This window comes from Anoplophora glabripennis, unplaced genomic scaffold, assembly GCF_000390285.2.
Source record: "Anoplophora glabripennis isolate ALB-LARVAE unplaced genomic scaffold, Agla_2.0 scaffold74, whole genome shotgun sequence".
NCBI lineage: Eukaryota > Metazoa > Arthropoda > Insecta > Coleoptera > Cerambycidae > Anoplophora > Anoplophora glabripennis.
In genome coordinates, this window is record NW_019416212.1 from 624214 (window position 1) to 649144 (window position 24931).

Sequence of the window (24931 nt, forward strand, 5' to 3'; positions counted from 1 at the left end):
GAATTTCCACCGAGGTCATGTGATATTACGCCGTGTGATTTCTTTTTGTGGCCTTACCTTAAAAACACTATTTTTGAACTGCCTATTCCTGATTTAAACCATCTGCAGGCTCGACTTATAGACAAGATTCGTGAAATTAACAATACCCCGAGCATCTTAGAAAATGTCTTTAATTCTTTGAGGAACAGGTGTGAAAAGTGCTTGGAACAAGGAGGGGGACACTTTCAGCAGCTGCTTTAATTTATTGTTATAACAAGGAGGGGGACACTTTCCGCAGCTCCTTTAATTGTTTGTTATTGTTATCACGATTATTCTTTAAAATAAAGTTATATAGTCATTAACGTTATTGAAACTGACAGCTGCTATACAGCTCGTTGAGAAATGAGGTTAAGTTGGTCGCTATAAGCTACGCCCTACGTCCAATGTGTCATAGCCAACTTCGACCACGTTTTTATTTGAACGCTCGTTACATTTTTTTTTTTTCAATTGTTTTACGTAGCAATTTTGTGTATACAATTTTTTTATTTAAAAACTGATTTAAAAACTGAAGTAACTTTTAGGTATGTCTTTTGCTAAGTATAACTTTTGCGAAAGAATAAAAATAAATCTTTGACATTTTCATTTTTGAATTTTCTGGACACCCCGTACATGAAATGTTAACATTCTGCATGACAATCTCATTTAAGAGACAGGCAAAACTTTTTGTTAAGTGCATTTTTCTGAACATCTCTCTTATAAGTTAACTTCTTCCATAGCAACCATATTTTAAATACAAGCAAAACTTTTTATTAAGTGCGTTTTTTCCAAAAAATGTAAAATAAAAAAATTAAAAACTTTTTCTTTTATTGATTCTAACCATAAAAGAAATAAATTTCAATGGTAGGACTGTGTTAACAAAGAAATTAAAAAAATATGTTTGTATTGGCTGTGAAACCAGCCGGCGAATATTTTTGTAATCCCGACAAATATTTACATTTAGTACAGTTATGACTCGATGTTTAGGAAAGTCAGGCGAAAATTTAGTACTCAATGCATCACTTTTCTGCTTAAAATATTGCCATGTTTACAAATTACCCCTGAACGAGAATATTCGTCTAAAATGTAAATCAGTTTTCAACTAATTTGTATCTGACCTATTTTCGTAATATTTCAGTGAAATATTTACATGAAAGAGTGAAATCTATATCCAGATATTGGGACGAGCTTGTTCACACCCATGGCTTCAATTGTTTGTTCTACTAATGCGTTCTTTTTTTAGTTTGCGCCTTATACCGGTTGATGTTTGTTTTAAAAATTACCACCTTTTCTCCTATGTTACGTTAGTGCACCAGTTTCCATTGAAAAAGATGGTATAATAATGATTTGAACGCATTCTAAAATTGAATCCGTAGTTATACAAGTGCGTTCCACACTTTTAAAATTAAGAACAGAAAATTTTTTGCAAAACCGATTTATTTTATTCAAAATTTGCACGGTCTAAAAGCATGTCGAACAGTGTTTTAGATCGTTCGCCGGGATGTCCGACAGGATGTCGGTACAAGCCTTTTGGATGGCTTCCACGTCCACAAGGTGCTTTCCTTTCGTCGGCAAATGCATTTTTCCGGAAAGATAAAAGTCGCACGGTACCAAATCGGGCGAATACGGGGAGTGGTTGACAGTTGAAATGTGTCAAAAAATCGGTCACAAATATCGATCGTGCATTACCGTGCAACAAACGCCAACTTCCTTCTGCGCGATATTTTGCCCTTCAAAACGCCAAGATAGAATTTTGGTGGAACGAACTCTTAGTGGCTAATGCCCTTGAAATCGTAACAGCAAGTCAACACTATCTTCACTTTTGACTTTTTCAAACGAGATTTTTTGGGTTTTGGCTCATCTGGCACCTTCCAGTGGGCATTTTGGCGCTTGGTTTCTGGATCATATTGTAAACATCACGTTTCGTCACCAGTCACAATGTTGTAATGGAAGTTTTTGTCCTTCTTGGCATCGTTAATGATGTCCTTCGAATGTCAAATTCTGAGCAGTAGCCCAAATGTTCGGCTAAAATGCAATAAATTGATGTTTTTGAAATGCTCAATTCCAATTCCATCAATTTCAATGTAGATTTTTGATGATCTTTGATGAATTCACGCATAGTTTCGATGGAATGGAATCTGCGGAGATCGCGGATTTCGGTTGGCCAACATGTTGCTCATCATTTATATCCTCACGACCGTTTTTAAACCGCGTATACCACTCATGAACTCTGCCACGGGATGAACAATCATCATCATAAACTTGGTTCGGTAAAAGTTTTACCAAGTTTAAAAAAAAACTTAAAATTAGCTCTTCTTTCGATGCTCATTTTTGTACCGATGACACAAACATACTATCACTTCAGACGCAGTAACTCCGCTTCTATTCGTCCAAATGTCATGAAATTTTGGCAGTACATCAATAAAGGATCTACTCTTCCGATGATAACGTGCACGTAATTGAGGAATTAAGACCATTTTTAGCAAATACTTGTATTGCAACTTTGTTGTTTTTTGAAGACGCTTTTGTGTCGTCATTTTTAATAATAATTATGCAAAATTATTATAAACAAGAGTCAGTATTAGACAAAAACACATATAACTGACAGATGTCTTTTAGGTTATGAAATACGAAACAAATGCAAACTCGTAAATAGCGGGTAAGTACGACATAAAATAGTTTGTAACACGTTATCTTAAATTATAACAGAGTTTCTTAAAGGCAAGGAATTTGGTATTGCTATAGTTTAACGAACGTGTTATTTGTCTAATGAAAATGAACGGCTTGTTAAATTTCCATTTACTTGCCGGTTTTATAAACGCACATCGAAGGTAAATTGTAAAATTTAAGTAACTTAGGTAAGTATTTACCCTAAAATTATTGTTAGGTTAAATCAAACGAAGAAGGATCTAACAAGGAAACTCCGATTTCCAATATTTTTATATATGTTGTAGACTCGGTTTTAGAACATAAAAAATTAAATGACATATTTTTTTTATCGGCGGAAAAACATATTTAGGGGGTGAAATACATCCTCAAAGTTCGCCCCCAAAACAGTTGTTTCTAAATATCTGGGGTTCTAATCAATATTTTGAAATGAAAAAAAAATGGAAATTGCTTGTTATAAAAAAACAAATGTTTCACATTAGATTCCGTGTTTGGAGGTTGCTACTCTTATTTTTTATTTCAGAAAAACTATATTTTTCAAACATTTTTTATACCTAAGTATATAAAAAAATTTGTTAAAAAAAATTAAAAATATGATATATGTTAACAAATTGACAAAATTAAGTTCTCTTTTTAATAGGTGAACAATCCTCTAGTATGCTAAAAATGTTTGTACGATTAGAATTAACATTGCAAAATAAAAAGTTTTTACTTTTTCTTTAATCATACGAATAATTTGTTCTATTAGCCGCAAACAGATTTAAACAGATGAAAACTACCCCTCATGTTCACCCCCAAAAACAGTATTTCTGTGACATCTCAATATTTTGAAATGAAATAAAATGGAAATTACTTCTTTTAAAACAATAAAATGTTTCACAAGATCACAAGTGATTCCGTGTTTGGGGGTTGCAACCCTTATTTTTTATTTCAGAAAAACTAAGTATATTTTCAAACATTTTTTATATATAAAAAATTCATATTGATTCAAAATATTAAAAATATGATTTATGTAAACAAATTGACAAAAATAATTTCTTATTTTAGGGGGCGAACAACCCCCTAGTAATCCCCTAGTGTGCGCAAAATGTCTACTTTTTCTCTAATCATACGAATAATTTTTTCTCTTGGTCTAAAACAGATTTAAACAGATGCAAACTACCAACCCCCAAAAACAGTATATCCGTGATATCTCGGGTTCTAATAAATATTTTGGAATGAAAGAAAATGGAAATTACCGAACCCGTTTTTGAGGGATGAACAGCAGGGGTAGTTTGCATCAGTTTAAATCCGTTTTAGACCAAAAGAAAAAAATTATTTTGCCATAAATTCAGAGGTTGACAAAACATAAAAAAATAAGTCGTTTTTCTCCTACAAACAGTCTCATGTTTTTGAGATCCAGTGCATTATATCTTTTTCTAAAAACAAGGTGAATTGTTGCATTGAAATTTGTTACAAATAAGTTTTTGGAAAAATAATGAATGAAATAAAGCATCAGCATTATTTGTTTTCAATTTGTACCATTTTGAAGAAGAATCCGTATTTCCAATAAGTTTGAAATTTCGTACAATTAAATTAAGTTAGTTTATGAAAACCTTTTGTATATCCCGAGTTTTGCACTCGCTTTGCAGGTATTTCAAAGGATAATGACCAGATAATTGCCGTGAAGACGTTGCTTACAATCGATTTGATTGACTAAACCTCTAATTATTAAAACAGTCGACTCGGTTTTGTTAGAGGTCACTGAAAGTAATTCTTGCTTTGCTGAATAATATTTATGGGAATTCTATATTTAAATTTATGATTTCTTTGAATCCGTCAGTTAGTTTAATTTTAGAGTGCCTGTTCTCTCGAGGGTGGCAGTTACAGCGATCACGAAAATGTTTCAAATAGGACAATGCTCCTGCGAGTCCTATGAATATTTTGAGGTTATGTCATGAGTTTGTTCATTTCCCTCCAAACGATATATACATAATTATTTCAGCGAACAAGTTCAAATTATATAAATACAAGGATTCATATAATAAAAGTAAGTGAAGCTTCTATGCAAGCACGCTCACCTGCTAAGTACGAAACAATATACATCGCTAAATTCCAAGCTCGCTTGATTATACCATACATTCACATCGTCACTTTTACTTTTAACTGACACTGGTACATTACGGCAGTGTTGCCAGATATTAGCTTTATCAAGTAGCCAAAATAGAGAAACAAAGTCGCCATATGTCGCCAACTTTTGAAAATAATAATAAAACAAGGGTTGCTTTAATTCATAGTTATAAGAAATCAAGTAACGAGGCAATTAAATCGCTAATTTAAACAAATCAGAATTTGATTAGAATCACATTAGCATTTTGGCGGCAATATTTCAAATTTTTAAATTGTACTTTATGTAGTTCGCGACATTCATTTGAATTCAAAATTATATTAAATTTGATACGATCTGTGTTACAGTATACCGGGTTACACGATTTATCTTGCACCTTGCCCATTGTAAAAAGCATATCACCAAAAAGCTATACACAATTATTCAATGATGCCTGGAGTCGTGATCATTTTTCTTATTATTTAAATATTTGAAAAAAATAATAATTTACTATTTTGGTAATTGTTAGGACAGCCTTGGCCACAAAACATATAAACGTTAATCCTTAGCCTTCAATGATAAAACGAGAATTATGGGTACAATGACTAATGACAATGACCATTTACAGAATGGTTATAATCTTATAAGAAGAAAAGTATTATGTATTTATAGGTCCGTGGTTACAATTTTGTAGCCAATAAGTCGCCCAGAATGAGTGACAAGTAGCCATAATATGTCGCCAGTCGCCAGATGATTATTTTTCTCTTTCTCTGTTGCAAAGTAGCCATATTGGCGATAAATCGCCACATCTGGCAACACTGCATTACGGTGAGCCACACATCACATGGGTGTTTTCATAATAATGAGTAATGAGAAATGAACTTTATAAAGCGAAATCTAAATGTCAAAGTCGCTAAAACAATAAGTTTCTATCATTGCGCAATTATATTTTATACAAATAATGCGAACAAGTTGGCATTGAGCTTAGTGTAGGTTAGTGTTTATCATTACCACGTTCGCAGCTAAATCGATAAAACGTATCTCCCAGATTACAAGTAGTGCAGGTAGTCTCGTATTTTTTGGGGTTATTGAATGAACTAGAGAGCGGACAATGTGTCTTAAAGATGCGTACGCGTTCAAAAATGTATTGTGTGTAAACTATGCAAAATATAATTATTGTGTATAACAAATATATCCTATTATCCTCGCGAAGATTTCTATCCTTTATTTAAAATCGGTAAATCATGTGAACTGGTAAAACATCGAGAAAATAATTAAGTTAATTTAGTTCTAAAGAAATGAAATGACACTCGCGCCCATCTCTAGTCCATCCGTCGACATCGGTTGCGTTTATCGAATTCCTATTGGTCAGAATTCAAACTGCAGCCCTGTTAAGAATGGAGCGTGGATTGGACTATTCTATATCATGTGCGTCGCCTGAGGGTATTCGTTACATTAACTCCTAATTTCCAATTAAAAAAACGACACTATTTTTAACTGAACTTTATTTAATACATATGTAGTTATACAATTCCTGATTTTCTAAATATTTTATAAAGTCTTAAAAAAATATGTACCGTGGAATTTTCGTGAAGTATCACGTAAATTCCCAATGCAACCCCACACGCCACTGCGTCATGGATAATGTATCTATGTTTAAGAATGACATATCTATGTTCAAGGTTAAAGACACTAATTGTCCCCTAGATAAATGATACTGAATTGTCCGCGCTCTGCTTATCACTTAGCAAATTGGAAATGTACAAGTTATTATTTATCAGTAATTCTATTAGATTATTCTTTGATTGTTGTAATGTTTTTAATCTTGAATAATTTTAATAAATACCTAGTGGAAAGCCATATAGAAAGAAAAAATTTATTATCAACTCTCTTCAAATACCTATTAGTAGCGAGAAACTTTTGTAGTTGCTATGTATGTACCTCGATATCATCGAAGAAACAGATAGGAAATATGACTTACAAAATTACCTTCGCTGTATTTTTAGAACCTTAACATCAATTATACTAAAGCGATTCACCTGCTAATTACTCGAGTGTCTACTGGGTTAATTACTTGAACTACACGTTACGTCAGAAGTTAGAATCTAATTATGGACGAAGGTGTAGGTGGTAGGCAGGTTACATACTCATATAGGGTGTGCGACTGGAACTTTCTCAATGAGGTTACCTCTTTCAAACAACATATTTACCACGTGAAAATCCTAAATCATAGATCACAAAAAATATATTTTATGTTAGTATAGAGTATTAATTGACATTATTTGTTTAGGTACTACAATATGGTTCTCATCCGTTAGGGTGCGTTAGCATTAGAAAATCGCATAAATAAAGCTTCGAAAAAGGATATTTAGGTCAGTATGTCTAAGAACTGAACTTCGAAATTCTCTAATATCCGCCAGAGTCGCACCTATAAATATTTTCTTAGGTTGCTGTTTCCTATAAAATAAAAAATCAAAATGCAACGTGTAAAAATTGAGAGATTATTTGCTTTAATGTAGTTAAGTTCAAAAATATTAAGTTTCTTTCAATAAACTAGGTGTTTTGAAAAAGTCGTCATAAATTCAAAGGCTAACACAGCATAAAAAAATTTGTTATTTTCCATGAACCGGGGATCTATTGCCTTTTTGAGATATAGGGCACAAAGTTGTTTTTTAAATAAAATTTAAATTATATCTTCTCCAAAAAAGTATTACCTTAAAACTTGGTGCAATTAAATTTATGGGATCATGCGATAATATTTGATTTATAACGAGTTTTTCTATTTTTATTATTAAAATATTTTAAACGGGTCATGAAGTTCGTAAGGGTATCTGTGACGTCACACCATTCGACTGGCTCGACTCGAGTTTTTTCCATTATTATTTGTGTTATAGTTTAAGTTTTTTGTATCTTCATATTAATATTTTCCAACAGGAAAAATAAAAAATTAAAGACATCTTTGTGCTAACCGAATCAGGTAAGTTATTTTTATTAAATTATATTTACCAAACATTGCACACAGTAAATAGAAGATAGGTAAGAAAATTTATATATCTCTCTCTAGTGCAAGAACGGGATAAGTGCATTTTTCTTTTTGAAAAATGGTATTTACAGATATGGGTTTAAAATGTACTCTTCTGGTGCAAATGTGGTTATCACATCGTTATATGTGAGCATCTCATTATGTGCGAAAAAGGACGATATGACGTATGTGAATCCAGCCAAGTATGTGAGTTAGCCACATCGTGTGATATGACGTCACAACATGGCTTCCATGCGTCTTCCCGCGCTGTTTTAATTAATTATTTTGAGGGAGATGTTGAAAAAAAAATTTGATTTTTTGCGCATCAGCTAATTGCGATGTGCACATTCTGAATATAAATTTAAAAACAATGCTAAATACGGCCATTTACCTGACACCCCTCGTATACAGTTCTGGTGGATCTCATTAATACGGTTTAGAATTGGTTCGTCTTTTCTTCGCTCACGCGTACAGCTTTATATTCAACTCGCATACTGCGTTATACTGTTCGCGACCATATTTGGCGACCACTTAATTAATATTAAGTTTCCCCATCCTTTCTTCGGCTTAGCCGAGATTCCGAGATTGTCGACACGCCACAGAGTGCACACATGTGCGTTATAACTGGGTCAAGTCCAGTAAAACGCTTAAAACTTACATACAAAAAACGATTAGGAAACTCCCTTTTATTGTTACATTATTCCGCATATTGAAATTATTTGCGTTGTAACAGTAATATTTTGGTATTTGACTAAACTAACCTAACCTAACTAAATAAGTCTTTTAGTTTAAAACTTTTTCGACCCCCTTGTATATGAAACAGACATTATAATAATAAAAAAGTTATGTTTTTCCATTTTATGTCAAAGAACATAATGAAATAACTTAATAGGCTTTTATATCATCTACAGTTACTTTTTCATTGACCAGTATATTTTGTATGTTATAAATTATGTAGACATTCTGGAAATTTAAATAAACGGTTATTATAAACATACATTTTAACTACGTTTAGGTAATAAAAGTTATATACATCTCATGAATTAAACATGTGTGGTTGGTACCAACCAAATAAAGAAGGTAAGTAGGAGGTACGTTTACTTTCAAAAGATAAGAAAAGAAAATATTACTTGATTACATTTTTTAACAACAAAATATTTTCTCCTTACGAAACTTAGAAACAATTATTTCATATTTAGATATTTTTCTATGTATTTATTTCATCATAAGAACGATTAGGTCCAGCTGCATACATAAAACAAATTTGCATTTTAAAACTATGGGTATCAGTTTTCTTTCGTAATATAGATAACATTCACACTTGTTATGCAGACATTAATTAAGATGGAAAGATTTGTAACTAATTTATAAGTTTTCTCTATTTGAATGTTTTAAGAACAAAAAAACATATAAAATATTACTTTATCATACAAAACATTTACACACCAACAAAGGAGCGCGTAAAGTCCCTTGCAATGCGCTGCCATCTAGAAATTATATGTTAAACTATAAGCGACACCGAACCAGATCAAACAGATCACATCTGGATCGGCAATCTCAAAGATTTGCTACGTCGCTGTCATTTGTCATTTACGTCAATCTCATCTTTTACATTTGCACTTTGTAGTGACGAATACAGTAAGAAGAATTAGCAGCTGAAAAATATGTAACGTAAACATGAACCATAAGTGACTAATGACTGAAATGAAAGTGAAGTGTCGTGTTGAAAGAATATTACCTTATTGTGCAAAATATTCCCCGAGGGAGGCGTGTTCTAGTGCCGCGTAGAGAGCGAAAGCAAAAAAACATCCAGTTCATTGTCTGCGATATAGGTTAACGAATTGTCAAATTGTAACTAGCGACCCTTTGCTACACCCACAATTTAATGCCAGCTTCTGACATTTCCCAGTAAACCAACACAGAAATGGCTACATTTAAAGCTCGTGTTCTTTATGACTTCCAAGGGGAGCCAGGCACCGCGGAAATGTCGATTTCCGCGGGTGAAACGCTGACAGTTACAAGGACAGACGTGGGTGAGGGCTGGTGGGAGGGCCTCAACTCCAAGGGACAATCTGGACTGTTCCCTGAAGCGTACGTTGAACGTGTGACAACCTCGAACCCCCCTAACATGCCTGCCCCCGTGCTTCCTCCTCAAGCGAATGATTGGGGTGACACCCAACCTCATCAAGATGATGATTGGGACGATGACTGGGATGAAGATACTTATTCAGAAATAGCCAATAACCGAGAACATCCGAGAGACTCTATATACAGTAACGAGGTGAATCAGAATCAGTTTTCACAGGGGCAAGTGCAGGCTGATAATGTTTCATTAGCAAGTAATAATATGGCAGCCATGGACAGTAAAGGAACTATTACAAAGAAAAGTTTGAATATATTTTCTTCGTATGTTAAGTCAGGTTTAGAAGGATATATTTTAGGTAAGAGAAATATTTTATATTCATAACTAGTCTAAAGTCTTTAACGAAAGATTATGTATAATTAAAAATAAAAAGAACAGGTGCTATAAGAGACTATGTGCAATATAAATAGAATGACTAATACATGAAAGACTATTTATCTGTTAATATAATAAATTTTATCAGTTCAAGTATCACATGGAAATAGACAGTTTCTAAATTTTTATGTTCAAGTATAAATGAATATTAGTGCAGTATATACTTTATAGTAGGTAAGCCAATATTTACCATTGATGTTATCATTTAATCAAAAAGTAATCTCCTGATATAACAAAAAACAAAAATTAGAGCCAGATACATTTGTAATATTGTAAAATGGGGACAACTTTGTGATGGTATTTACTTGTAGCATTTTCATTTTACTTTTTCCCATAATGTTTGTGTTATTATTAGAATTTAAGTTAAGTTTTGCCAACAACATAGTTACTATATGCACGAGGTAATAAAGTAACAGATTTTAGCATCCTTGCATAAAAAGTTACTTTGTAAAAATGATGATTCTATGAAAACTTTGTAAACCACAATAAAGTCACAAAGTGAAATTGAAAAAGTAGAATTGTCCCAAATTTTTTATAAATATAATACACTTAAAAGGACTTGGTGTAAACAAAAATTTCACACATTTTTATATAAATAAGAGTAATAAAGATATTATAAGTTGCCATCTAATATTTTTGTTCCTAGTTTTTAACTATATTATTACACACAAGAGGTAGTTACAATGTGGCGTCACCATATTAAAGTATTAGTAATTTAATAACATAAGTTAATTTATGTTATATTGTCGTAAAACTTGAGGGGATTCTAAACTTAAAAATGTTGTAGGTACCGGAAAAGAGTTACCAATAGCGAACAAAAAATTCCACATCTACAGAGACAGCGAAGAGAGCTTAGCCCGATGGGAGGTCCTATCCAACCCTTACACAGTACAAATCGCGTCCCCGAAGAAAGCCTCAAAAATGGGAGGTTTAAAATCCTTCATCGCATACCAGCTAACCCCATCTTTTTCAAACGTCGAAGTCTCGCGTAGATACAAACACTTCGATTGGTTACATGACAGACTGACGGAAAAATTCAACATCATCGCAATACCTCCTTTACCCGACAAACAAGTCTCGGGGAGGTACGAGGAGCACTTCATCGAACACCGCAGGGCACAGCTGCAAGAATTTATAAATTACATGTGCCGGCACCCCGTTTTATCGACCTGCGAAGTGTGGATTCACTTTTTAACATGCACGGATGAGAAACAATGGAAACAAGGCAAGAGGAACGCGGAACGTGACCAGTTAGTGGGGGCAAATTTCTGCATGTGCGTCGAGGCGCCAGAGAAAGAGGTTCTGTCCTCCGTGGTGGACCCTAAGATAGACGAAAGCATGAATTACATAGCTAAGTTGGATCAGTGCATCAAGAACCTCATGCAGACGGCGCAAGACCAGCAGAAGAAGTCGGCCAACATGTATAAGAGGGAATTTACGCGGATCGGGGAGAGTTTCTTCGCGTTGGGATCGGCGTTTGAATATAATCAGCAGGGGATGTACTCAAAAGCTTCCGTTGGTAAGTTTCAACTCGATTTGCAAGAAAAAAATAAACGTTTCCTGTTGATTTTTTCATGTTTGGTGCGGATATGTCTGTAAAATCACAAACGAAATCATTTTTCTGCTCTAAATTTTCGAATGAGTAAATACAGAAATGAACGATTGTGATTGAAAACTTAAAATGGACTCCATCTAACAAAACATGATTGAAAGTAAACAGATACTTATTTCCATTTATTTCATTCATCTCCGTTATAGTTTGAGTTTTCTTTAGACGATTTGTTACTGTTTTATAGTTCCTTTTTTTAACGAATTCAATTCTTGTGTATATGGGATAATAGGCCTCCTAAAAATCTGACTGAAACTGAAAGATACAAGCAGCTGTTTTTATTTTTTTTAAATTTTAATTTTTCTTAAAATTAAAGAATGAGGTTTGAAAAATAGAGTTTTTTAATCAAATGGTTAAATGTAGATATAACTACAAAACAAAGTAATTTTGTGAAAAATAATAAAATGTTGATTGTGTAAAGAAAGTATTTTGCAACCTTGTCAAAAAAATTTTTTATCGTGAAAGTTATGTGTGAGCATACAGACCATACTTTAAAAAATATTATCGGTATCAAAATATGAACCTTGAATTTTCACCAGCTGCCAGTATTAGCATTTATTCAAGCTATAACCTCATTCATTTAACTTTTTTCATAATTTTTTTTGCTCTTAATTTGTATGTAATTTGTAAGTGTGGGTCCAAGTCTTGAAATATATAGTAATTTTCGGTACAGTAATATCCTCAATATGCCAACAAGTTTGCGAAAAGAACTTTCTAAAAGTTCTCGAGCATCCAGACTAGGGTGACCCAAAAAAAATGAATATTTTTTTCGTCTCTTTTGTTAAAATAGTTTTAGTTTGAGTAGTGGAAAATTGTGTTAATTTATCATGTTTTAAGAGCCCCCTCAAAAAATCAGCTAAAAAAAAATTTTTAGACGCTCGAGATTTAAAAATTTCCAAAATCGTCAAAAATAGAATATTTTTTTTGTAATTTTTTCTCGTTACTTTATCATTTTCTAGGTTGAAAAAATTTTAATTTCTAAGGGTCACTCATAATTATTTTAACTTTAATAGTAGTGTACCTAAAATGTTTTCGAGCAACCTCTAAAAATAAATAAAAAACATCATTTTTTTTATTGAATGTGATGAACAAAAGAATATAAATAAATCACGGGACACTTAAAAAATTTCTCGAGGCAAAATTTACTACCGCACTGTGAGTATCAAATATTTATAATTTTTTTAATTTTTTAAAATTTAAGTGTCGTGATTTATTTCTATTCCTTTGTTCATCAAATTCAATAAAGAAAAATTATTAGTTCGTTGATATTTATTTTTTAAAGGTTGTTTGAAAACAGGGAAGTTAAAATAATTATGAGTGACCTTTAGAAATTAAAATATCGATTTGAAATTTTCAGAATCAAAATTTTTTTCAACCTAGAAAATGGTAAATTAACGAGAAAAAAAATTTTAAAAAAATTCAATTTTAGACGATTTTGGAAATTTTTAAAAATCTTGAACGACTTCTAAAAAAAATTTTTTTTTAACTGATTTTTTGAGGGGGCTCTTAAAACATGACAAACTAACATATTTTCACTAGACACGAAAAAAAAAAATTTTTTGTTTTTGGGTCACCCTAATCCAAATGTATCCATATTTTGTAACCCTCACGGGTATGCCCACTGAACACGAGTCTTTTCTTCAGATGTTAAGAGCATCGGCTCCACCTACATTATGATCGGCAAGCTATATGAAGAACAAGCCAAAATTGATTGGCAGCCCCTCTACGACAAACTCTACATATACAAAGGCATCACGAACAACCTACCCGACATACTGAACCTACAAAAACTCTCCGAGCAGAAGAAGAGGGAATGCGAGAGAACAGCGACTCAGCAGGTAGCTCTGGCGGATGTGCGGAGACGCGCGGACGTCCTAACTTACACCGTGTTTGCCGAACTCAGCCATTTCCAGAACGAGAGGGACACCGACCTCAAGCTCACCATGAAGACCTTCCTTCAGGAGCAGCTAAATTTCTACAAGAACATTGTTAGTAAGCTGGAGGATACACTGGGGCAGTTCGATTAAGTTGTTGGTCACGTTGAAATGGGGTGGTTCAGTGCGTCGGTGCAGGGTGGCTGTTATTTTCGTTCGGGAAGCCGGTTAGCGGTAGATGAATTCTTCATTTCGTAGATAAGTAGCTTTAATGTTGAAAAAGTAGCTTTAACGGTTCAGCTTTTATATAATTTTATTTATTTAATTAATATTTGAAATTCGCGCTTTTTAGAACATAACTATGGAAAATTTTTTAATAATTGTCAAAGGAATTGCCAAATGAATATATCTTGAAATTTAGTAAAAAATTTATGTCATAACATTCCCTGCAATTAATATAAATTTTGAAAAAATTATTGTAGCAAAGTGTATATAATAAACGCTCTGTAGAAGAAGAAAAACAGATAAAACATTGATTGAGGTTATGTTTATAATAACTATAATGAGTTTGTCTATAGAGGAAGAAGAAGAACTGGCAATAATTGAGGTTATGTTTTGGCAACAATTGTTTTTATTTCTTTTTTTGTTAATCGATCGAATGGTACATATCTATGTGCCTCAAAAAGAAATAACAGAAATATAGGTATAGAATTTTATACTCTATATATATATTTTTTTTGGAAGAATTATTTAAATTCAATTTCTATCTTTTTTTTACTTTTATTTTAACTGCTATTAAATAATTAGTTTCTACATACAGTATTAAACATGAATTGCGCAAAAGACTATTTTGTAAAAATTTATGTAAATTGCAACAAGTGGAAAAATAGTTTTATTGCAGTTCGGTACAAAAAAATGCATTATTGAATGTTACAGATTATTTCACATCAAAAATTTGGGAGTAAATACATACAGTTTTGTCCTTTAAAAATTAGGATAACCACTAAAAAATTTTTTTTGGGTACGATTTTGTGTATATATAATTTGTTTGTCTGAAAATTGTGCCCATCTAAAAAATCATAGCAGGCCTTACTAGGGTGGCCCAAAAAAAAACGAATAATGAATATTTTTTTCATGTCTTGTGAAAATTTGTTAATTTATCATGTTTTAAGAGCCTCAAAAAATCAGCTCAAAAAGAATTTTTTTAGAAGTCGCTCAAGATATTTCAAAATTGTCAAAAATTGAATATTTTTAAAAATTTTTTTTCGTTATTTTATCATTTTCTAGGTTGAAAAAAATCTCGATTCTGAAAATTTCAAATCGATATTTTAATTTCTAAAGGTCACTCATAATTATTTTAACTTTCAAAGTAGTGTACCTAAAATATTTTCGAGCAACCTCTAAAAATAAATATCAACGAACTAATAATTTTTTTTTATTGAATTTGATAAACAAAAGAATAGAAATAATTCAGGAGACATTTAAAAAATTTCTCGAGGCAAAATTTACTACCGCACTGTATCAAATGTTCATAATTTTTTAATTTTTTAAAATTTAAGTGTCGTGATTTATTTCTGTGACCTAATAAAATAACAAAAAAATTTTTTTAAAAAATTGAACTTTTGACGATTTTGGATATTTTTAAAAAACTTGAGCGACCTGTAAAAAAATATTTTTTGTGCTGATTTTTTGAGGGGGCTCTTAAAACATGATAAACTAACATATTTTCACAAGACACAAAAAAAAATATTCGTTTTTTATTTGGGTCACCCTAGGCCTTACGTTCGACTCGATGCGAAACCAATAGGTGACAAACGATGACAGTTCAGAGCTCTACCCATAAAAAAATAGTCCCACTTGATTCCGCCATCCTGTTTGAATTTAAGAGGATGTTAATACGAAAAACAAAACAATGAAATAAATTTGAAGGTGCATCAAAAAAAAAAAGCCGTGTAGAGACCTACCGGGTTCTTAATGTTTAACTTTCGTACGAAAATGGTGGACACCCTGTACCAATTTTATTTTTAATACAAATCATGAAATTCATAGACTTTTACACACTACCAATTAATCATTTTTATATTAAGTAATAATTTATTTAATTGCCTTTTTGTTAGGATAGGAAGTCATATGGAAATATTTGTGATCTTTATACCAATTATTGTTATATTATTGTTGTTTTAAAGTTTATATTGTACGCCCTAAATCGTTCACGATGGTTCAACGTTGTGATTTGTACAGACGATTCTTATTTGAATTTTATATACATATTATACACTTTAAACTTTAAGTCTGCATGTGAGGAGTATAAAATAGTGCATATAAGTGTAAGTAGCTTAACCCATAAGCCATGGCTGTACATTCTGTTGAAAAAATGTATATTTTATTACTACTATATATACTTTATAAATATATGTCTTATAAATTTGTGATTTTTATTTTTTTATTGTTTAATTCAAAAGGTAAGTAAACTTTTATAAATCAAGCATGGTTTTGATTGATTACATTGTAAATAGTATACAGGCTGTAACTTTGTGTGGGGGTCAAATTTATTCAGAGCCTACTTTAGAGATACATATTGATACACTTTAATTAATATGTTGGGGACTTAGAAATATATATTCTGATAATGAATTTGAGGCACTTACTGTTCTTTTGCTCACGTAGCGTTTAATCCATAGGTTGTTCGTACAAGTATTACACTCCACTCAATGGGTCACTTAATTTAAAGAAAACGAGAAAACACCAGAATTTTTTATGGAACGTTTTTAATAATATGTAAAATAGAAACAATATAATACAACGGATTCAAATAAACAATATCAATGACAATTTCGCACACGACGTGTTTTCCGAAAATCAGGGAATCGCAGATATATGGCAAAATTTGGAGTCAAGATACATATTAGGTAAAAACTAAACCCAAAGAGAACTTCCTTAAGGGGATCTCATTGGATTTCGACACTTTTACTTCGATTCTGCCCATTTTGGGTTCAGAAGTTTTTTTTGGACGCAACAGGTGCGCACCATGTGGCGATAACGTTTTTATTAACTTATTCAAAACCTAAAAAAAAGCAAACATTAATTTTAAAATATTACCTAAAATCACTCACTAGAAGTAAGAATGGCATATAGTGGCGTCATAAAACCAAAAATAAAACTAGATGGTGACACTATTAGTCCAATCAATCAATAATCAAGAGCTTACAAAAAATACCACCTGGAAACAAAAAATATGGTGACAGGAAAAAAAATTCCAAGAAAGATAGTGTTTTTTCCTGTGGCGCATAAACGGCGAAGTTAACCTAAAAAATTCTTAAAAAACGGTTTTTCGCTAATAAAAAAAAATTTGAAGTCCAATCGAAAAAAGTTAAATGAGGAAGTTGTAGCTATTAAAAAAACCTATGATTCATATTTTTAAGTATATCGATTGCTATATTACTTTTTGAGATATATTGAAAAAACCGTCAAAAATCGACTTTTTGCTTTTGCTGTAGGTATCTCTAGCAAATTAAGATTTTGAAAATTATTACTTGCTATAAATGTAGTCTTCGGCAAGCAAAACAAATGCTTTTTTTAAATTAAAAAATATTAAAAATTTTCGAGTTATATCGATTTTTCGAAAAAAGTCATCTTGAAAATCGGCGCTTTTTGCTCGACGAATAGTCGTAGAGAAACGAATCAGGGCTCATTTTTCCTTAAGAGTTGTACTTTCATGGTAAAAAAGAGTGATTATATTCATTTCAAGTGTCCAAAAATGACTGAAAAAAGTAAAAATTTTTTGGGTCCGTTTTTGAATGTCTTTCGATTTTTATTTCTCGATAAGGTCTATTACGATTGCTGGCATTTTACGCGAATTTAAAAAAAAAACGTTGCTCTACGACCTTCTAGAGCAGGGGTCGGCAAGTAATTTTAGGTGGGGTCCGGATACTTTTGAAAATTTTTAACGAGGTCCAGAAAAAAAATTCACATTTCTTATTTTTTATTTTAATTTGGACTCAAATTTAATCTGCTTACTAATTAAGAACTCGAAACACTCACACAATTGTAAAATACTAGAAAAAATGATAAGATTGGCACTTAAACGTAAAAAACATTTTTTAAATAATTTATTTGAGTAATTTATACTTTCAAACAATTTTTGGCGGTCCAGTATTTTACCTTCCGCGGTCCGGANTGTAAGAAATATGAATTTTTTTTCTGGACCTCGTTAAAAATTTTCAAACGTATCCGGACCCCATCTAAAATTACTTGCCGACCCTTGTTCTAGTCTAGATGATTTTTTTTTCAAAAAATTCTACAGACCGCTATTTAAGTGCTGCAGTGTCCATTCTTACAGAGATTGAAGCTGAAGACATATTTTCAATAAAAAAAAATACTGTGGTTCATTTTAGCCACTTCTGCATTTTTAATTGTGCGTCAAACCGAAGCATTCAAGCGCGGCGCGAGCTAACTGGAACGGACGGCAGAGTGGGGGTACCGCTACTCGGCAAAGCGCTCTTATTTTCAAAATCTTCATTATCTCGATTTCTGGACCACGTACAAAAATCCTTTTGTACTTAATCTGGGGTAGCTCGACTAGATAATCCCAAAGTGAACATTTGGAACGCTATAGGTCCCATAGCGAGCGCGCGTGATAGAAAATATTGTTATTATTTGTAATACTTTTATAATAAAAAGATATAATTACCATAAAACGTTGTACTACTTTATTTCATAAACAATTATTAAATAATTGTTAACAAAAGGTGAAAGAATTTTAGACTAAAGGGAAATTACATTTTTCAAAGGTAATTATGTTTTCGAGGCCGTTGTAAACGTCATATTTTGGTTTTGGTATTTTTTGTAAATTTAACATTAGACTGTGATAGATTGATTGGACTATCTTGTGTTCGTCACTACCAGTACTGCACAGAATGACGCATATGCAGTAAACGATATATAGATAGAAGATAATAAATTGTAGCTACCATCTTAAGGATGTTCCAGGAATAAATATCTCAATGAGTATATACACCACCAAACTAATAATACAAGTAGGTAAGTATACGAAACGATACGTCCCGAAGACAAACGGTTAACGTCCTGGGATATGCGGCACGAATAACGGAATATCCTGATGGACTGCTATTTGGGATATAATGTTAATATTTTGATGTAGGTACTTGTGCAACGTTCTCAAGTAGTTGTCATGTAAAGGACATGTAGGTCCTTGCATATAACAAAGTAAGCAATTATTATTATTTAACTCTACTTAATACGTTTTTACAGCTAAAGTTGTCGATAAGGACACCCTCTAGATGCTGTGATCTTAACTTCACTTAATTCCACAACACCACTTTCAGAAAAGTAATAGATAAAGTAGGAACAATTTCTACAAATTTAAAAATGATGGGGGCGTCAAAATCGCAAATCATATTTTTAGTTTGAGCACACAAGATAATTTGCTGAAATATTTAAAGATTCTAAAGAGTTTTCTACAAAAATTTGTATCTACTATAATTATGAAAAGTTGTTACCAAAGAGAAATATGTATTACGCCAATACTGCAAATTTTTCATACAACCCTCGTACCTCACTGCTCTGACGATGTAAGCACCGCATCTAAATAAAAAAGATGTGTTCCAAAAACATATTTTGTTTTCATTCAATAAAAAAAGACAGAATGATCAAACGCGCGACATCTGTCTTTCTGCAACGTGTATGTAAATCGGAGATTGTTTTTCGAATTGATGAATCACCGGGGACGAATTCTATCCGCGCTCATATTCTCCACCTACCAGTCCGCAAAAATATGTAAATAAATATGCTATCCCGTCCGTATATGTTGTTATGATTAGGTAACATCTATGAATAGATTTTTAAATACATTTTCGATCTGATGCGAGTCTTATTTGTTTATTTTCCAGATGTCGAGCGAAAAATAAAATAGCGGGCTTTTGCGGTGTACGAAACCGTCAAAAATGGGATCTGGGAAATGTTGCGGAGTTAGCGCTATCAAAGCTGTACTGTATGTGTTCCAGTTTGTATTTTTGGTAAGTACTTAGGTATTAAGGGCGATATTGTTGTTTATGTAACATACCTAACTGTAACGGTACAGATAAGTCTCACAAGAAGTTACAATAAGTGGTACGATACATCAAAACGGCTTCAAAACATAAAACTTTATCAGCCTCAGAATGTTTCAGATTTTGTCAAAGGATATACGTCTAAACGGCATTAGACAGCATTAAGATGGATTAGAATGGCTTTAAACAAATTGAGTCACGGGCGAAATGCCAGAGGGCAACAACTGGAAACCAAACGTCAGAGGCCAATTAAACATCAATGACCAAAGGTCAACGACGGGATACAGTCTAAAGGCCAAGACCAAAGGTCAAATATTTTTTGGAGAGGTACTTATTCGGAGTACCTCAAAAATATTAAGAAGTTTTTAAAGTTCTGAAGTTTTTTCGATGCAATATTCAGTTTTTTGTTTTGTTTAAAGGTTTGTCCATGTATTTGGAAGAATTTTGATCTTTTAGAGGCAATTTGATATACTTATTTAGGTATTTTGAAATTTCTTAAAACTGTCAAAGCACATCAAAAAGCTTCAAAAAACATACAAATGGATCGAAACAGCTTTGAGATACAACAAAATGCGTCAAAGTAGCTTCAGAATGCATGAAGGTCAAAAATCACAGACCAAAGGCGTGGAATGCCAAGAGGCAACAACTGAAAGCCAAAGGCTAGCGGTCGTCATCGGAGATCAAAAGAAAATGGCAAAAGGTCAATGATCGAAGGTCAAAGATCAATGATTGAAAAATATAATTACCCAGTAGTTATTGAAAATTTGTTAAACGATTTCGAAGTAATAGTAATTTTGAAGCTTTTAAGATATTTCGAATGTATAATTCGCATTCCGAAGTATTTTGAGGTTTACAAGGTATTTAGACGAATTTAAAGACTGAACATATTTTCGGTTTGATTCGAGATACAATTTCGACTGATTTTGATTTATTTCCATGTATTTTTAAGAATTTAACCATGCATCAAAACAAGTTTAAAATACTTATTAAAATTCTTTCAAAATATACTACTATACTTAACTGTAAAATATGTCATTTCGTTGAAACGGCTTCACAAGGCATGGAAGTGCATCAAAGGGCTTTTGAATACAATAAATTATGTCAAAATAGCTTCAGAACGCATACCTATCTATACATCACACATACATACTTTAAAAGGTGAAAAAATGTCAAAAGTGCAATTCAAAGGTCAATGACCAACAGTCAAACGTCAATGATAGAGGACCAAAGGCAATGACCAGAGGTCAAAAGTTACAGGTTAATCATCTAAGGTCAATGGCTGGATATCAAAAATAAATTAGTGGAGATCAAAGGACAAATGTTTTTCGAAGGATTTTGTATGTTCAATTATGTTGCATTTAATTAATTTTTGTAGAAAATGGCGAAGGCGCTGGTGAAAGTTTTCGTCCTGTAAGATACGTTTTTTGCAATTATTTCTGCGTCTGTTATTACATGTTTCTTTTTTTATTCTTTACAGAAAATCTATTACTACTTCAGACCAGATTATTTTTAGTTATAAGGCAAGGGCACAGATAACGTCCTTTTAATTCATAAAGTGAAATAAGTGTATGCAATCGAGCCTTAATAAAACTGATCCTTAATAACAAAGTTTTTGCAAGGACTATTTAATTAAAGTATTCCTCCTAATGTTATACGCTGTAAAAAATGGATCAAATTACACTTTGTTAACATCATACAATAGCAATTTTATGAGTGAAAGTATTAGGCAGAATTGAGGAATTTTATTCAAATCTGAGTTGCTGTTACTTTATAATAGTTGTTATATTAGAGTATAATTAATCAGTTTTAGTTCAAATATAGTTATAACCGAGTAAAATTGTCAAAACGCCCAATATACTATTAAGTGAAAATATACTCAATAATTTAATATAATATAATAACACTCATTTAGTACTTTTGATGGTTAAATAATTATTTTTTAAGCAAACAAGCAATCCATATGAGCAGACATTCATATTGAAATGAAAAGGACGAAAAAAACGGTATCCCAATAAAATTATATATTTTTTTGGATCATTTAATTATTTTAAATCTTATCATTACTACGATTTTCCCCATTATAGTCTTGTTTTTCAGGTAACTGGCTTGGCGCTATGTGTGATTGGAGTGTGGGCTTTCCTGAGAACTTTCCACTTCATGAACGTGCTTGACAGCACGGCGTACTCTTCCACCATTTTCTTGTTCATTTCCACGGGTTGTCTAGTCATACTAGTGGCTATCTTGGGCTGCTGCGCCATACCAAAACATAGGACGAAACTACTATTTTGTGTAAGTAACCATTATAAAAAAAATAATGAAAATACCAGAAACTGGCGACATTTATTTCGATAGTGAATCTCAGGAAAATCTGAGAGAAAATGTCACGTATAAGATTTAAATCAAATGCTTCAGACATTTTTCAAATGAAACAAACACCCTGTACAGTTCACGACGCTGCTTATGATTAGTAAATCGTTTATTAATGCCATATTTTTGTTAGAAATGTTACAACTTAAAAAAAAATATTATTTTTACCGCATTTCAGAAATATTTTGTTCTTGTTTCAGTATACTTTGTTCTTAGTGCTAATTTTCCTTATGGAAGCTCTTGTAGGAGTGCTTTCGTATATTTATCAAGAAAACATCGACGAGGAAATGAATCTGAGGTTCAATTCCACCCTTCTCACGACTTACAAACAGATGGATGGAAAGACAGAATCTATCGATGTCATACAACAGAGGGTAAGGCATTTTTAGTACTACCTTTGAAAGTTTTGTAGCCACGACTGTCTCAATAGTTATATAGAAAAGTCAAAAATGACAGAACTGTTAAAAAATTAAAAATTTTTCCATGGCAAATGCTTTAACAACTCAAATCAACAGATCACTTAACATTTTAACCGCAAGAGTAGATAAATAAATAATTTAACAGTAAGGGTAGGTAAAGTCCCTACTTTCATTTTTTTAATTGTTATTTATTCATATACGACGAAACAATAGTTATTTATTCCGTTGCCATGCATTATAGTTTTAAAACGCGTCATACAGGATGTTTATTAAGTACTTATACAAACTTTAAAGGGTGGTTCTTTGACTAATTTTAAGATAAAAAGTTCATATGAACATGGGTCTGCAACGGCTTGATTCTTGTGATACAGGGCGTCCAAAATAAAATTATTGATTGGTATTTTGTTTACATTTTTGTTCAATAACATGGGCAATTTGATGAAATTCGAGAAACTGGGAGTATTAATGATGAGAAACTCAAATACTTAGTTTTTTGTTTAATGTTAGAGGACGCCAGTACAGTGTTGTACCTTGACAACATGTATAATAATACACAATTTTGATCTTTCAATTTTAGTTCATAGTACATCTCTTTCAATTTTTTTTATTTAGTTGGCATGCTGTGGTGCTGAAAGTTACCAAGATTGGAAGTACAGTAACTGGCTGCAAAATACAGCAGTCTTAAACAAAGTACCTGATTCTTGTTGTAAGTCCATACTGTATGAGTGTGGAATCAGAGACCATCCATCCAACATTTTTTTAGAAGTGAGTTGCTATTTAGATTTGTAATAAGTTAATTCTTGAAATTCAAATCAATCATCCTGTAAATTTTTGCATATTGAATGGAATATTTAGCATTGTTATTTTTTTGTGTTTCAGGGGTGTAGCGAACCAGTTGCATCCCAATTAAAATGGTTCCTGTGGCTGATATGTGCAGTGTCATTAGGTTTTTGCCTGATACAAGTCATAGGTATAATTTTCGGCATAGTACTATTCTTAAAATTGGAGTCAGGTCTGGAGTACGAGCCGAACGATACTCCTAGTGGGAATGAAACTCTCCTGTCAGAGAGGCAACTGTAGCTGTAGTTGTATTTTATTTATTATTAAAAAATATAAACTCAATGTGTCTTATTTTCACCAGGGCTGGATCTAGCAATTTTACTGCCAAAATTTCATACTGATAAGTCACTACATGGCGAAAAATGTTTCTAACTAGATATGGAAAAATGTTGATGAAAATTTAATGCCAATTTGTTACCCCTGAACTTATTTTTCTCTGTGTTTGACAAGAAAAACTAACGTAAGAATTAAATAAATGTATTTCTTTTTTTTTTGTTGTGTTAGAAGTGTAACAGTCTTCATAGAATTATTATAGATATCACAATAGAAACTATCAAGTCAACCAAGGTAAAATATAACTAAACAACCATCATTTGTCTGGCAGATATGTTTCCATGTTCTTCAAATGGACGTACAGCGTGTCGTGTGGCTGTCCTAGGCCAACCATGATCCATGCGATGAACGCCAGAATGGCTCTCCACAACGACAGGTGGTTCCACACATTTAGATCACTTTTGGTAATCTAAAATTGGATTGATATTACTCACTTGTGTCAAAAGTGACAGCTTTATTTGGTTTATTACTGTTTAGACGTTTTAGAGTGCACACAAATGACAACAGATACTGACGAAACCGACTTCATTGACAGTGTTATATTTATTTAATGTTAGCAATGTGGGTGAGATGTAAACTACAAACTATATGTCATATCTTACTTCCCATAATATTATCAGTTAAAAAGATCAGTACAGTTTTAATATTTGCCTCAAATAAACTATGATCGTAGAAATTCAGCACTAGATACATAAATAGCTATTTGCTTGACATTTAGTGGAGTCAAGATAGATTTTGACTTCGCGAAAATTACGGGAAGAGAAAACTTTTTATATTTCGCTTTGTGAAGTGGTCAGAAATAACATAAAAAGTTACCAACTGTAGAGTATACGCTAAATTATTTGTTTAACAAATTAGTTGCAAAATTACAGTTTTTGCAAAATATACAGGGTGTATCTAAATAACACCGAAAAAATTCAAAGGGCGATTCTCCGATGAAAATTAATAGGGGTCTTTGGTATAAAATTTTTTGAAAAAACCATCCCCTGAAAAGTTACGCCCCTCCTAAAATTACAAAAAAAAATTGTTTTTCTTTTTTATCTTCCACGTACATCAAGCTAAAGAAACCAAACTTGGTGAACATTATCTGTCAATAAAACTACACTTTTTGAA

General features: G+C 32.2%; 4 protein-coding genes across 4 annotated transcripts in view; 2 read left to right on the top strand and 2 right to left on the bottom strand.

The window, feature by feature from the left end:
• The window catches only part of LOC108906130 (facilitated trehalose transporter Tret1), a 53751-nt gene extending 48930 nt beyond the window's left edge, over positions 1-4821 (bottom strand). Inside the window, exon 1 of the mRNA XM_018709297.1 lies at positions 4743-4821. Within this exon, the coding sequence (XP_018564813.1) occupies positions 4743-4803 (61 nt within the window). The 5' untranslated portion in view covers positions 4804-4821. The remainder of the gene's footprint in view (positions 1-4742) is intronic.
• Positions 1-23729, top strand: part of LOC108906131 (CD151 antigen-like) — a 31501-nt gene extending 7772 nt beyond the window's left edge. Inside the window, exons 2-6 of the mRNA XM_018709299.1 lie at positions 19701-19826; positions 21957-22148; positions 22427-22600; positions 23258-23410; positions 23525-23729. Coding sequence (XP_018564815.1) covers positions 19755-19826; positions 21957-22148; positions 22427-22600; positions 23258-23410; positions 23525-23725 — 792 coding nt within the window. The 5' untranslated portion in view covers positions 19701-19754 and the 3' untranslated portion in view covers positions 23726-23729. The remainder of the gene's footprint in view (positions 1-19700; positions 19827-21956; positions 22149-22426; positions 22601-23257; positions 23411-23524) is intronic.
• On the top strand, positions 9385-14961 carry LOC108906129 (sorting nexin lst-4). Its single transcript, XM_018709296.1, has 3 exons — positions 9385-10231; positions 11096-11827; positions 13562-14961. The coding sequence occupies exons 1-3, from the start codon at positions 9715-9717 to the stop codon at positions 13942-13944; spliced, it is 1632 nt and encodes a 543-aa protein (XP_018564812.1). The 5' UTR covers positions 9385-9714; the 3' UTR covers positions 13945-14961.
• A 261-nt stretch (positions 23730-23990) lies between the features above and the next one.
• LOC108906126 overlaps positions 23991-24931 on the bottom strand; it is an 8756-nt gene continuing 7815 nt past the window's right edge. Inside the window, exon 5 of the mRNA XM_018709293.1 lies at positions 23991-24227. Within this exon, the coding sequence (XP_018564809.1) occupies positions 24075-24227 (153 nt within the window). The 3' untranslated portion in view covers positions 23991-24074. The remainder of the gene's footprint in view (positions 24228-24931) is intronic.